Consider the following 15,274-nt stretch of genomic DNA (forward strand, 5'->3'; position numbering starts at 1 on the left):
AAAATGTTGGTGTGGATTTTTAACAGCTTCCTTCACTTTGATGACCATGAAAGAAATCCAGGGCTGCTAGTAGTTAAAAGCCACTTTTTTACAGAGACAACTCAGAGAACACAGAAACATATTTTTAAAATAATGATTCATTTAGAATTAGGCCAAATGTGTTGTATTTTTGTGTTAAAGCAACGAAGGTTATAAAGTCACTGCACACATAGTTCACATTAACAATTTGAATAAATTGATATTTAGCTCATTTCTTCACGTAAGTCTTAAAAAACACCTTGTCATCGCAGGTGGCATCATGTTAAACAGAGAAACACCACGGTTCACCATTTCCACGAACCAATACAGGAGGGAACGAAATTTGATCGTTCACCCTATTGTGTTACATCCTGCTGTGTCTTACAGAAGCGACACCACTATTTTGCTTGTCTCATCCTAGATTGCTGATTGGCGGACACCTGCAGAGTGACTTTGACATCCGTCACGAGATCTGTTTAAATACGGAGGAGCGTCGACTCCATCACACAACGGAGACCAAAGCCTCGAAGAGTTCTTGCTTCAACAGTGTTTGAACGGAACTTCATTTTTTCCTACCCAGCAGAATCCAGAGCTATCTCAACTCTGCTCCTACTTGAACACTACTACAGTAGTCGACGTAAAGTCTTAATTTTCTCAGTTTTTTTTGTTAAAAACAGAAGAAAACACCAACCAAGATGCAATCCCAGGTGCGTCAGAACTACCACCGCGACTGCGAGGCCGCCATTAACAGGATGGTCAACATGGAGATGTTTGCCTCCTACACCTACACCTCTATGGTAAGAATATTATTTGCACAACCTCTGCTTCATTAGTCTGCCTTCAACTATTTAGCAGCCTCACCTATTACCCACTTTGTCAAATTAAATGCTGCTGAGGCTAGCTTTCAGAAATGAAAATAAACGACACCCACCGGGTTGGTGTGTCTACAAAAGTGGCCACGATAAAATAGCTGACAATAATATTTCCTGTGTTTTATTTTGGCCATTATTGTTACACTTAATGTTTATGTGTGTATGATAGACAGGTGTGTCTACGGGACATTTATAGAAACACGGAACGGTTCCGTATTTTACGGTGGTAACTCAGCTGAGGCTGCAGTTGTTCTTGCCAGACTCCGTCATTACTCAACGCGGCTTTGGCCAAAGCTGCTTCTTCGCCAGATAATAATGGGGCGCGAGGTGTTTCAATAACTGTACTAGTTTGTTCAACAGGCTCATTACTTCTGCCGCGACGACGTGGCTCTGCCGGGCTTCTCCCACTTGTTCAAGGAGAACAGTGAGGAGGAGAGGGAGCACGCCGAGAAGCTGCTGTCCTTTCAGAATAAGAGAGGAGGCCGAATCGTCCTCCAGGACGTCAGGGTAAGCACAGCTAAAGCTAACAAAAGACACGTAGCAGCCATTTTGATGTTTTAATTGCAACTTAAATTAAATTTACTGCTGCATACTGTAACTGTTTTCCATATTATAGAAACCAGAGAAGGATGAGTGGGGCAGTGGGCTGGAAGCCATGAAGTGTGCTCTGCAGCTGGAGAAAAATGTCAACCAGGCTCTGCTGGATCTGCACAAGCTGGCGACTGATCATGTTGATCCCCATGTAAGTTAAAAGTTATATTTTTGCTTCATTGACACTTGATGTTTTTGAAACTAACAAACAATTTTGTTTCAGCTGTGCGATTTCCTGGAGTCCCACTACCTGAATGAGCAGGTGGAGTCCATCAAGAAGTTCGGTGACCACATCACCAACCTGACCCGCATGGATGCCCACAACAACAAGATGGCGGAGTACCTGTTTGACAAGCACACCCTGGGAGGCCAAAGCTAAATGACCAGAAGAGAAGATGGAGTAGAAGTGTGTGTAACAAAGGCTTCAGGCTAAATTTGTCTACTCCAGAGTTTATTAAGCATTTCATTTACCTAATCAGTTTCTGAAGTTGTAGAGTTGAGTGTATTAAGTAGTTGGTCTAAGTGTAACTTCTGATTCTCTGAATAAACATCTTGAGCTGGAGTTCTGTGGTCTGACTTGTTTATAATTTGAGGTCATTGTGCCTCCAAAACGGGTAAATTCCTGGTTAAAAGTGAAGCAGTAAAATGTCAAACAAAGTTTTGGAACCAACAAGTTTCCTGATTTAACATGTTTCAGAAATAACTGCTTTTAATGTCAACACAAGATCTCGCAGGCAAACCTAACCAAGTTCATGCAGCTTAAAATGCCACCTGGCATTTGGCCTGAAGGATGCAGCAATCCATTTTCAAGGCTGTGTGTAGTCAAGATTTGTATGAACCTCCTGTCTTATACTTCCATTAAGGCTGGGCAACATTCAGACATTCTAGTGAATACATTGAAGTGGAAATTGCTATTTATTCAATCTTGAGTGATTTTTAACATTTTTGCATGAAAAACAAGTTATTTTCTTTATGCACTTTGGACTGAGGTGATAAACTATTTCAACTTGGAATGTCAAAAATTGTCAGTAACCTTGATTCTTAACATTGTTGTTTAAAAAGCCATCAGTTTTCCCATGTCATCTTCACCACCTATTATGGGGATTGGTAGATTTATAATACAGTAATTCTTAAACACAAATATTTTATTCTAATATGAGAGAATTAGTTACAAAAATTGTTGAAGCTCTAAATACTTTTTTAATGTGAGTGTAAGAATGTGAGCTTTATTTAGGTAAGGATAAAAGGAAATCAGAAACAATGGAACTAAAATACAATATCCTAAACAACACAATCATGCCACATTTAATATATTTTCTTTCATCAAAGCCAAAAATTACAGTAACACAAAAATATGAAAGGACCCAGGAGCGTTAAGTATGTAACATATATCTGCTTTACTACCTATGTACCTAAAATAAAAACAATTTGATTAACAATACTAATTTCCTGCATTTTTTAAATGAATTTCTGTAAAATGAAGCTTAATTTTCTGTAACATCGATTCTGAGTTGCTTTGGAGTTTTATTACAGAGCGCCATCTGGTGGAAAAGATCTGCACGACATTTTGAAGACAGTTCATTTCATTACAGTTGTGTAACTTAAAGTTAATTCAATTAGATGTTTAATAAGAAGTCAGCTCTAAATACATCTTTCATCAAATAACGTCTAGCCACATAAGTTTTTTTTCTTCACTAGACTAAGTAGCGATGATATATTTTTAAAAATGTCTATTTTTTGTAAAAATAAAATTAAGACTGATCATCGATTAATCTGAATTATTATTTGAAATCAAATCTTTGAAGATCCAAAACTGCAATATATCTTCTAAAAATGTCATGTAATCCTCCCAGAAAATGAGACATTAGCTATGGAGTTCATATAGTTGTTGATCCTATTTTTCCCCCTTAAATTCATTTAAAACTCTGTATTTCAGATGATGGACTTCAGGCTTTATAGTTTTGAAAATGAATGCCAAAATATAACATGAAACACTTTTTAAAAATAATTGTGTTAACATAGCTGTATTGTTGTGTGGTAAACTGACTGCTCCTATAACTATAAAATATATGTGTTAAATATTGCATGACTACTGTTATCTAGTTGAGGGTGAAACATCAATCCCTTGTTGGTGAAACTCTCTTTAGGGACATGGTACACCAAGTCACCTGAGGCTAATATCTGTTCTGGTAGTTACTAGAAACCACTGATATCGATACTGGTGCAGAAAGTGTAATGATGTGGTAAAGAGAGAAGTGAGCCTAGAAAGCAAAAGGAATAGTCCACTAAGCTGGGTGGATTGTCTGGTCCAATACTCAGTTGGTTTCAATCATACCTGAGGAACAGGGATTTTTTTCTTTCAATACGTAACTTCTCATTGGAAACCTCATGTGAGGTACACAAAGGATAAATCCTGCAACCATTTCTATTTAATATCTACCATAAGTATGAAGATGATACACAACTCTGATGTTTGAACAAATCAATGTGGGTGGATGGATGACAGGCAGGCAGAAGGATGTAATTTAGCCTAAGATTATATGTTACTTCTTTTATTTTTACTTTTTTTTTTACCACAAACTTTTATCTATTTCATTGAGATTTTAAATGATAAACCAATACAAAGCGATGCATAAATGAGAAGTATAAGGAAAATGGCACATTGTTCTCTGTCACACATTTCTTTCTTTTTATGAAAAGTCAAAAATGTTGGTGTGGATTTTTAACAGCTTCCTTCACTTTGATGACCATGAAAGAAATCCAGGGATGCTAGTAGTTAAAAGCCACTTTTTTAAAGAGACAACTCAGAGAACACAGAAACATATTTTTAAAATAATGATTCATTTAGAATTAGGCCAAATGTGTTGTATTTTTGTGTTAAAGCAACGAAGCTTATAAAGTCACTGCACACATAGTTCACATTAACAATTTGAATAAATTGATATTTAGCTTATTTCTTCACGTAATTCTTAAAAAACACCTTGTCATCGCAGATGGCATCATGTTAAACAGAGAAACACCACGGTTCACCATTTCCACGAATCAATAAAGGAGGGAACGAAATTTGATCGTTCACCCTATTGTGTTACATCCTGCTGTGTCTTACAGAAGCGACACCACTATTTTGCTTGTCTCATCCTAGATTGCTGATTGGCGGACACCTGCAGAGTGACTTTGACATCCGTCACGAGATCTGTTTAAATACGGAGGAGCGTCGACTCCATCACAGAACTTCCTTTTTTCCTACCCAGAGCTATCTCAACTCTGCTCCTACTTGAACACTACTACAGTAGTCGACGTAAAACTTTATTTTTCTCGTTTTTATAGTTAAAAACAGAAGAAAACACCAACCAAGATGCAATCCCAGGTGCGTCAGAACTACCACCGCGACTGCGAGGCCGCCATTAACAGGATGGTCAACATGGAGATGTTTGCCTCCTACACCTACACCTCTATGGTAAGAATGCTATTTGCACAACCTCTGCTTCATTAGTCTGCCTTCAACTATTTAGCAGCCTCACCTATTACCCACTTGTTCAACAGGCTCATTACTTCTGCCGCGACGACGTGGCTCTGCCGGGCTTCTCCCACTTGTTCAAGGAGAACAGTGAGGAGGAGAGGGAGCACGCCGAGAAGCTGCTGTCCTTCCAGAATAAGAGAGGAGGCCGAATCGTCCTCCAGGACGTCAGGGTAAGCACAGCTAATGCTAACAAAAGACACGTAGCAGCCATTTTGATGTTTGAAATACAACTTAATCAAATTCACTGCTGCATACTGCAAAAAAATAAATAAATTGAACTGTAACTGTTTTCCATTTTACAGAAACCAGAGAAGGATGAGTGGGGCAGTGGGCTGGAAGCCATGAAGTGTGCTCTGGAGCTGGAGAAAAATGTCAACCAGGCTCTGCTGGATCTGCACAAGCTGGCGACTGATCATGTTGATCCCCATGTAAGTTAAAAGTTATATTTTTGCTTCATTGACACTTGATGTTTTTGAAACTAATAAACAATTTTGTTTCAGCTGTGCGATTTCCTGGAGTCCCACTACCTGAACGAGCAGGTGGAGTCCATCAAGAAGTTCGGTGACCACATCACCAACCTGACCCGCATGGATGCCCACAACAACAAGATGGCGGAGTACCTGTTTGACAAGCACACCCTGGGAGGCAAAAGCTAAATGACCAGAAGGGAATATGGAGTAGAAGTGTGTGTAACAAAGGCTTCAGGCTAAATTTGTCTACTCCAGAGTTTATTAAGCATTTCATTGACCTAATCAGTTTCTGAAGTTGTAGAGTTGAGTGTATTAAGTAGTTGGTCTAAGTGTAACTTCTGATTCTCTGAATAAACATCTTGAGCTGGAGTTCTGTGGTCTGACTTGTTTATAATTTGAGGTCATTGTGCCTCCAAAACGGGTAAATTCCTGGTTAAAAGTGAAGCAGTAAAATGTCAAACAAGTTTCCTGATTCCAATAGAACTGCTAACAGAAGATCCCAAAGGGAAACGTAACGGCATCTAACAAAGTTCATGCAGCTTAAAATGCCACCTGGCATTTGGCCTGAAGGATCTGCTTCAATCACAAGCCTGAGATTTAATACACAAACCTGAGAAGAGTTACTAGACTTTAAAGCAAAACCATCAGGTATTGTGGAGAAACTTGAGAAAATATGTTGAATTTTAACAGGTTTTCAAATTGGAGTTGCAAGACTTTTTTCCAAGTAAACTTATAAATAGCAATTTGAAGACAACCACACAAAGATACAGGTCTTACAATGTGGACCAGGAACTGACCATATGAGGCTGTTCCCTAGTAAAACTCCCAGCTGGGATCTTTCTGCATGGAGTTTGGATGTTTCATAGCAAATGTGGGAACACTGGCTTACTACTACACTAGCAATATATGCATGATGGATTAATTGGTCTCCCTAAATGGATAAAACTTGAATTTACTGGAGTAAATGGTTAAATACAATAATCCATTTTCAAGGCTGTGTGTAGTCAAGATTTGTATGAACCTCCTGTCTTATACTTCCATTAAGGCTGGGCAACATTCAGACATTCTAGTGAATACATTGAAGTGGAAATTGCTATTTATTCAATCTTGAGTGATTTTTAACATTTTTGCATGAAAAACAAGTTATTTTCTTTATGCACTTTGGACTGAGGTGATAAACTATTTCAACTTGGAATGTCAAAAATTGTCAGTAACCTTGATTCTTAACATTGTTGTTTAAAAAGCCATCAGTTTTCCCATGTCATCTTCACCACCTATTAATTATGGGAAATTATGGAGATTGGTACATTTATAATACAGGAATTTTAAAACACAAAGTTTTTAATTTTTCAATATCAGAGAATTAGTTACAAAAATTGTTGCAGCTCTAAATACATTTTGAATGTGAGTGTAAGAATGTGAGCTTTATTTAGGTAAGAATAAAAGGAAATCAGAAACAATGGAACTAAAATACAATATCCTAAACAACACAATCATGCCACATTTAATATATTTTCTTTCATCAAAGCCAAAAATTACAGTAACACAAAAATATGAAAGGACCCAGGAGCGTTAAGTATGTAAAATATATCTGCTTTACTAACTATGTACCTAAAATATAAACAATTTGATTAACAATACTAATTTCCTACATGGTTTTATGAATTTCTGTAAAATAAAGCTTATTTTTCTGTAACATCGTTTCTGAGTTGCTTTGGAGTTTTGTTATTACAGAGCGCCATCTGGTGGATAAGATCTGCACGACATTTTGAAGACCGTTCATTTCATTACAGTTGTGTAACTTAAAGGTAAATTCAATTAGATGTTTAATAAGAAGTCAGCTCTAAATACATCTTTCATCAAATAACGTCTAGCCACGTAAGGTTTTTTTCTCCATTTGACTAAATGGCGATGATATATTTTTAAAAAAGGCTATTTCTTTTGGTCAAAATAAAATAAAAAATGATCTTCCATTAATCTTAATTAGTATTTGCAATCAAATCTTTGAAGATCCAAAACTGCAATATATCTTCTAAAAATGTCATGTAATCCTCCCAGAAGATGAGACATCAGCTATGGAGTTCATATAGTTGTTGATCCTATTTTTAGCATAAAGTTGGATAATTCTACCTCTACCTCTTATTTGAGGAGCGAAGACTTTAATTAAGATCTGACCCGTTTTGTCCCATTGGGCGGAGTTCATCTGACAGATGGATGGATGGATGGATGGATGGATGGATGGATGATAGGCAGACAGAAGGGTGTAATTTAGCTTAAGATTATATGTTACTTTTTCTAACCACAAACTTTAATCTATTATATTGAGATTTTAAATGACAAATCAATACAAAGTTATGCATAAATGTGAAGTGTAAGTAAAATGGCACATTATTTTCTGTCACACATTTCTTTCTTTTTATGAAAAGTCAAAAATGTTGGTGTGGATTTTTAACAGCTTCCTTCACTTTGATGACCATGAAAGAAATCCAGGGCTGCTAGTAGTTAAAAGCCACTTTTTTACAGAGACAACTCAGAGAACACAGAAACATATTTTTAAAATAATGATTCATTTAGAATTAGGCCAAATGTGTTGTATTTTTGTGTTAAAGCAACGAAGGTTATAAAGTCACTGCACACATAGTTCACATTAACAATTTGAATAAATTGATATTTAGCTCATTTCTTCACGTAAGTCTTAAAAAACACCTTGTCATCGCAGGTGGCATCATGTTAAACAGAGAAACACCACGGTTCACCATTTCCACGAACCAATACAGGAGGGAACGAAATTTGATCGTTCACCCTATTGTGTTACATCCTGCTGTGTCTTACAGAAGCGACACCACTATTTTGCTTGTCTCATCCTAGATTGCTGATTGGCGGACACCTGCAGAGTGACTTTGACATCCGTCACGAGATCTGTTTAAATACGGAGGAGCGTCGACTCCATCACACAACGGAGACCAAAGCCTCGAAGAGTTCTTGCTTCAACAGTGTTTGAACGGAACTTCATTTTTTCCTACCCAGCAGAATCCAGAGCTATCTCAACTCTGCTCCTACTTGAACACTACTACAGTAGTCGACGTAAAGTCTTAATTTTCTCAGTTTTTTTTGTTAAAAACAGAAGAAAACACCAACCAAGATGCAATCCCAGGTGCGTCAGAACTACCACCGCGACTGCGAGGCCGCCATTAACAGGATGGTCAACATGGAGATGTTTGCCTCCTACACCTACACCTCTATGGTAAGAATATTATTTGCACAACCTCTGCTTCATTAGTCTGCCTTCAACTATTTAGCAGCCTCACCTATTACCCACTTTGTCAAATTAAATGCTGCTGAGGCTAGCTTTCAGAAATGAAAATAAACGACACCCACCGGGTTGGTGTGTCTACAAAAGTGGCCACGATAAAATAGCTGACAATAATATTTCCTGTGTTTTATTTTGGCCATTATTGTTACACTTAATGTTTATGTGTGTATGATAGACAGGTGTGTCTACGGGACATTTATAGAAACACGGAACGGTTCCGTATTTTACGGTGGTAACTCAGCTGAGGCTGCAGTTGTTCTTGCCAGACTCCGTCATTACTCAACGCGGCTTTGGCCAAAGCTGCTTCTTCGCCAGATAATAATGGGGCGCGAGGTGTTTCAATAACTGTACTAGTTTGTTCAACAGGCTCATTACTTCTGCCGCGACGACGTGGCTCTGCCGGGCTTCTCCCACTTGTTCAAGGAGAACAGTGAGGAGGAGAGGGAGCACGCCGAGAAGCTGCTGTCCTTTCAGAATAAGAGAGGAGGCCGAATCGTCCTCCAGGACGTCAGGGTAAGCACAGCTAAAGCTAACAAAAGACACGTAGCAGCCATTTTGATGTTTTAATTGCAACTTAAATTAAATTTACTGCTGCATACTGTAACTGTTTTCCATATTATAGAAACCAGAGAAGGATGAGTGGGGCAGTGGGCTGGAAGCCATGAAGTGTGCTCTGCAGCTGGAGAAAAATGTCAACCAGGCTCTGCTGGATCTGCACAAGCTGGCGACTGATCATGTTGATCCCCATGTAAGTTAAAAGTTATATTTTTGCTTCATTGACACTTGATGTTTTTGAAACTAACAAACAATTTTGTTTCAGCTGTGCGATTTCCTGGAGTCCCACTACCTGAATGAGCAGGTGGAGTCCATCAAGAAGTTCGGTGACCACATCACCAACCTGACCCGCATGGATGCCCACAACAACAAGATGGCGGAGTACCTGTTTGACAAGCACACCCTGGGAGGCCAAAGCTAAATGACCAGAAGAGAAGATGGAGTAGAAGTGTGTGTAACAAAGGCTTCAGGCTAAATTTGTCTACTCCAGAGTTTATTAAGCATTTCATTTACCTAATCAGTTTCTGAAGTTGTAGAGTTGAGTGTATTAAGTAGTTGGTCTAAGTGTAACTTCTGATTCTCTGAATAAACATCTTGAGCTGGAGTTCTGTGGTCTGACTTGTTTATAATTTGAGGTCATTGTGCCTCCAAAACGGGTAAATTCCTGGTTAAAAGTGAAGCAGTAAAATGTCAAACAAAGTTTTGGAACCAACAAGTTTCCTGATTTAACATGTTTCAGAAATAACTGCTTTTAATGTCAACACAAGATCTCGCAGGCAAACCTAACCAAGTTCATGCAGCTTAAAATGCCACCTGGCATTTGGCCTGAAGGATGCAGCAATCCATTTTCAAGGCTGTGTGTAGTCAAGATTTGTATGAACCTCCTGTCTTATACTTCCATTAAGGCTGGGCAACATTCAGACATTCTAGTGAATACATTGAAGTGGAAATTGCTATTTATTCAATCTTGAGTGATTTTTAACATTTTTGCATGAAAAACAAGTTATTTTCTTTATGCACTTTGGACTGAGGTGATAAACTATTTCAACTTGGAATGTCAAAAATTGTCAGTAACCTTGATTCTTAACATTGTTGTTTAAAAAGCCATCAGTTTTCCCATGTCATCTTCACCACCTATTATGGGGATTGGTAGATTTATAATACAGTAATTCTTAAACACAAATATTTTATTCTAATATGAGAGAATTAGTTACAAAAATTGTTGAAGCTCTAAATACTTTTTTAATGTGAGTGTAAGAATGTGAGCTTTATTTAGGTAAGGATAAAAGGAAATCAGAAACAATGGAACTAAAATACAATATCCTAAACAACACAATCATGCCACATTTAATATATTTTCTTTCATCAAAGCCAAAAATTACAGTAACACAAAAATATGAAAGGACCCAGGAGCGTTAAGTATGTAACATATATCTGCTTTACTACCTATGTACCTAAAATAAAAACAATTTGATTAACAATACTAATTTCCTGCATTTTTTAAATGAATTTCTGTAAAATGAAGCTTAATTTTCTGTAACATCGATTCTGAGTTGCTTTGGAGTTTTATTACAGAGCGCCATCTGGTGGAAAAGATCTGCACGACATTTTGAAGACAGTTCATTTCATTACAGTTGTGTAACTTAAAGTTAATTCAATTAGATGTTTAATAAGAAGTCAGCTCTAAATACATCTTTCATCAAATAACGTCTAGCCACATAAGTTTTTTTTCTTCACTAGACTAAGTAGCGATGATATATTTTTAAAAATGTCTATTTTTTGTAAAAATAAAATTAAGACTGATCATCGATTAATCTGAATTATTATTTGAAATCAAATCTTTGAAGATCCAAAACTGCAATATATCTTCTAAAAATGTCATGTAATCCTCCCAGAAAATGAGACATTAGCTATGGAGTTCATATAGTTGTTGATCCTATTTTTCCCCCTTAAATTCATTTAAAACTCTGTATTTCAGATGATGGACTTCAGGCTTTATAGTTTTGAAAATGAATGCCAAAATATAACATGAAACACTTTTTAAAAATAATTGTGTTAACATAGCTGTATTGTTGTGTGGTAAACTGACTGCTCCTATAACTATAAAATATATGTGTTAAATATTGCATGACTACTGTTATCTAGTTGAGGGTGAAACATCAATCCCTTGTTGGTGAAACTCTCTTTAGGGACATGGTACACCAAGTCACCTGAGGCTAATATCTGTTCTGGTAGTTACTAGAAACCACTGATATCGATACTGGTGCAGAAAGTGTAATGATGTGGTAAAGAGAGAAGTGAGCCTAGAAAGCAAAAGGAATAGTCCACTAAGCTGGGTGGATTGTCTGGTCCAATACTCAGTTGGTTTCAATCATACCTGAGGAACAGGGATTTTTTTCTTTCAATACGTAACTTCTCATTGGAAACCTCATGTGAGGTACACAAAGGATAAATCCTGCAACCATTTCTATTTAATATCTACCATAAGTATGAAGATGATACACAACTCTGATGTTTGAACAAATCAATGTGGGTGGATGGATGACAGGCAGGCAGAAGGATGTAATTTAGCCTAAGATTATATGTTACTTCTTTTATTTTTACTTTTTTTTTTACCACAAACTTTTATCTATTTCATTGAGATTTTAAATGATAAACCAATACAAAGCGATGCATAAATGAGAAGTATAAGGAAAATGGCACATTGTTCTCTGTCACACATTTCTTTCTTTTTATGAAAAGTCAAAAATGTTGGTGTGGATTTTTAACAGCTTCCTTCACTTTGATGACCATGAAAGAAATCCAGGGATGCTAGTAGTTAAAAGCCACTTTTTTAAAGAGACAACTCAGAGAACACAGAAACATATTTTTAAAATAATGATTCATTTAGAATTAGGCCAAATGTGTTGTATTTTTGTGTTAAAGCAACGAAGCTTATAAAGTCACTGCACACATAGTTCACATTAACAATTTGAATAAATTGATATTTAGCTTATTTCTTCACGTAATTCTTAAAAAACACCTTGTCATCGCAGATGGCATCATGTTAAACAGAGAAACACCACGGTTCACCATTTCCACGAATCAATAAAGGAGGGAACGAAATTTGATCGTTCACCCTATTGTGTTACATCCTGCTGTGTCTTACAGAAGCGACACCACTATTTTGCTTGTCTCATCCTAGATTGCTGATTGGCGGACACCTGCAGAGTGACTTTGACATCCGTCACGAGATCTGTTTAAATACGGAGGAGCGTCGACTCCATCACAGAACTTCCTTTTTTCCTACCCAGAGCTATCTCAACTCTGCTCCTACTTGAACACTACTACAGTAGTCGACGTAAAACTTTATTTTTCTCGTTTTTATAGTTAAAAACAGAAGAAAACACCAACCAAGATGCAATCCCAGGTGCGTCAGAACTACCACCGCGACTGCGAGGCCGCCATTAACAGGATGGTCAACATGGAGATGTTTGCCTCCTACACCTACACCTCTATGGTAAGAATGCTATTTGCACAACCTCTGCTTCATTAGTCTGCCTTCAACTATTTAGCAGCCTCACCTATTACCCACTTGTTCAACAGGCTCATTACTTCTGCCGCGACGACGTGGCTCTGCCGGGCTTCTCCCACTTGTTCAAGGAGAACAGTGAGGAGGAGAGGGAGCACGCCGAGAAGCTGCTGTCCTTCCAGAATAAGAGAGGAGGCCGAATCGTCCTCCAGGACGTCAGGGTAAGCACAGCTAATGCTAACAAAAGACACGTAGCAGCCATTTTGATGTTTGAAATACAACTTAATCAAATTCACTGCTGCATACTGCAAAAAAATAAATAAATTGAACTGTAACTGTTTTCCATTTTACAGAAACCAGAGAAGGATGAGTGGGGCAGTGGGCTGGAAGCCATGAAGTGTGCTCTGGAGCTGGAGAAAAATGTCAACCAGGCTCTGCTGGATCTGCACAAGCTGGCGACTGATCATGTTGATCCCCATGTAAGTTAAAAGTTATATTTTTGCTTCATTGACACTTGATGTTTTTGAAACTAATAAACAATTTTGTTTCAGCTGTGCGATTTCCTGGAGTCCCACTACCTGAACGAGCAGGTGGAGTCCATCAAGAAGTTCGGTGACCACATCACCAACCTGACCCGCATGGATGCCCACAACAACAAGATGGCGGAGTACCTGTTTGACAAGCACACCCTGGGAGGCAAAAGCTAAATGACCAGAAGGGAATATGGAGTAGAAGTGTGTGTAACAAAGGCTTCAGGCTAAATTTGTCTACTCCAGAGTTTATTAAGCATTTCATTGACCTAATCAGTTTCTGAAGTTGTAGAGTTGAGTGTATTAAGTAGTTGGTCTAAGTGTAACTTCTGATTCTCTGAATAAACATCTTGAGCTGGAGTTCTGTGGTCTGACTTGTTTATAATTTGAGGTCATTGTGCCTCCAAAACGGGTAAATTCCTGGTTAAAAGTGAAGCAGTAAAATGTCAAACAAGTTTCCTGATTCCAATAGAACTGCTAACAGAAGATCCCAAAGGGAAACGTAACGGCATCTAACAAAGTTCATGCAGCTTAAAATGCCACCTGGCATTTGGCCTGAAGGATCTGCTTCAATCACAAGCCTGAGATTTAATACACAAACCTGAGAAGAGTTACTAGACTTTAAAGCAAAACCATCAGGTATTGTGGAGAAACTTGAGAAAATATGTTGAATTTTAACAGGTTTTCAAATTGGAGTTGCAAGACTTTTTTCCAAGTAAACTTATAAATAGCAATTTGAAGACAACCACACAAAGATACAGGTCTTACAATGTGGACCAGGAACTGACCATATGAGGCTGTTCCCTAGTAAAACTCCCAGCTGGGATCTTTCTGCATGGAGTTTGGATGTTTCATAGCAAATGTGGGAGCACTGGCTTACTACTACACTAGCAATATATGCATGATGGATTAATTGGTCTCCCTAAATGGATAAAACTTGAATTTACTGGAGTAAATGGTTAAATACAATAATCCATTTTCAAGGCTGTGTGTAGTCAAGATTTGTATGAACCTCCTGTCTTATACTTCCATTAAGGCTGGGCAACATTCAGACATTCTAGTGAATACATTGAAGTGGAAATTGCTATTTATTCAATCTTGAGTGATTTTTAACATTTTTGCATGAAAAACAAGTTATTTTCTTTATGCACTTTGGACTGAGGTGATAAACTATTTCAACTTGGAATGTCAAAAATTGTCAGTAACCTTGATTCTTAACATTGTTGTTTAAAAAGCCATCAGTTTTCCCATGTCATCTTCACCACCTATTAATTATGGGAAATTATGGAGATTGGTACATTTATAATACAGGAATTTTAAAACACAAAGTTTTTAATTTTTCAATATCAGAGAATTAGTTACAAAAATTGTTGCAGCTCTAAATACATTTTGAATGTGAGTGTAAGAATGTGAGCTTTATTTAGGTAAGAATAAAAGGAAATCAGAAACAATGGAACTAAAATACAATATCCTAAACAACACAATCATGCCACATTTAATATATTTTCTTTCATCAAAGCCAAAAATTACAGTAACACAAAAATATGAAAGGACCCAGGAGCGTTAAGTATGTAAAATATATCTGCTTTACTAACTATGTACCTAAAATATAAACAATTTGATTAACAATACTAATTTCCTACATGGTTTTATGAATTTCTGTAAAATAAAGCTTATTTTTCTGTAACATCGTTTCTGAGTTGCTTTGGAGTTTTGTTATTACAGAGCGCCATCTGGTGGATAAGATCTGCACGACATTTTGAAGACCGTTCATTTCATTACAGTTGTGTAACTTAAAGGTAAATTCAATTAGATGTTTAATAAGAAGTCAGCTCTAAATACATCTTTCATCAAATAACGTCTAGCCACGTAAGGTTTTTTTCTCCATTTGACT

The 15,274-nt window shown here is 37.3% G+C and overlaps 4 protein-coding genes across 4 annotated transcripts; all 4 read left to right on the forward strand.

Moving 5' to 3' along the window:
• Window positions 1–537: 537 nt before the first annotated feature.
• On the forward strand, window positions 538–2,043 carry LOC116736077 (ferritin, middle subunit-like). The gene is made up of 4 exons (XM_032588303.1): window positions 538–815; window positions 1,251–1,397; window positions 1,507–1,632; window positions 1,705–2,043. Exons 1-4 carry the CDS (start codon window positions 714–716, stop codon window positions 1,858–1,860), a joined length of 531 nt encoding a protein of 176 aa, XP_032444194.1. The 5' UTR covers window positions 538–713; the 3' UTR covers window positions 1,861–2,043.
• A 2,748-nt stretch (window positions 2,044–4,791) lies between these two features.
• LOC116736075 (ferritin, middle subunit-like) lies at window positions 4,792–5,840 on the forward strand. Its single transcript, XM_032588301.1, has 4 exons — window positions 4,792–4,938; window positions 5,025–5,171; window positions 5,304–5,429; window positions 5,502–5,840. The coding sequence occupies exons 1-4, from the start codon at window positions 4,837–4,839 to the stop codon at window positions 5,655–5,657; spliced, it is 531 nt and encodes a 176-aa protein (XP_032444192.1). The 5' UTR covers window positions 4,792–4,836; the 3' UTR covers window positions 5,658–5,840.
• A 2,597-nt stretch (window positions 5,841–8,437) lies between these two features.
• On the forward strand, window positions 8,438–9,943 carry LOC116736078 (ferritin, middle subunit-like). The gene is made up of 4 exons (XM_032588304.1): window positions 8,438–8,715; window positions 9,151–9,297; window positions 9,407–9,532; window positions 9,605–9,943. Exons 1-4 carry the CDS (start codon window positions 8,614–8,616, stop codon window positions 9,758–9,760), a joined length of 531 nt encoding a protein of 176 aa, XP_032444195.1. The 5' UTR covers window positions 8,438–8,613; the 3' UTR covers window positions 9,761–9,943.
• A 2,748-nt stretch (window positions 9,944–12,691) lies between these two features.
• LOC116736074 (ferritin, middle subunit-like) lies at window positions 12,692–13,740 on the forward strand. Its single transcript, XM_032588299.1, has 4 exons — window positions 12,692–12,838; window positions 12,925–13,071; window positions 13,204–13,329; window positions 13,402–13,740. Exons 1-4 carry the CDS (start codon window positions 12,737–12,739, stop codon window positions 13,555–13,557), a joined length of 531 nt encoding a protein of 176 aa, XP_032444190.1. The 5' UTR covers window positions 12,692–12,736; the 3' UTR covers window positions 13,558–13,740.
• Window positions 13,741–15,274: the final 1,534 nt, after the last annotated feature.

Source organism: Xiphophorus hellerii, chromosome 16 (genome assembly GCF_003331165.1).
Source record: "Xiphophorus hellerii strain 12219 chromosome 16, Xiphophorus_hellerii-4.1, whole genome shotgun sequence".
NCBI lineage: Eukaryota > Metazoa > Chordata > Actinopteri > Cyprinodontiformes > Poeciliidae > Xiphophorus > Xiphophorus hellerii.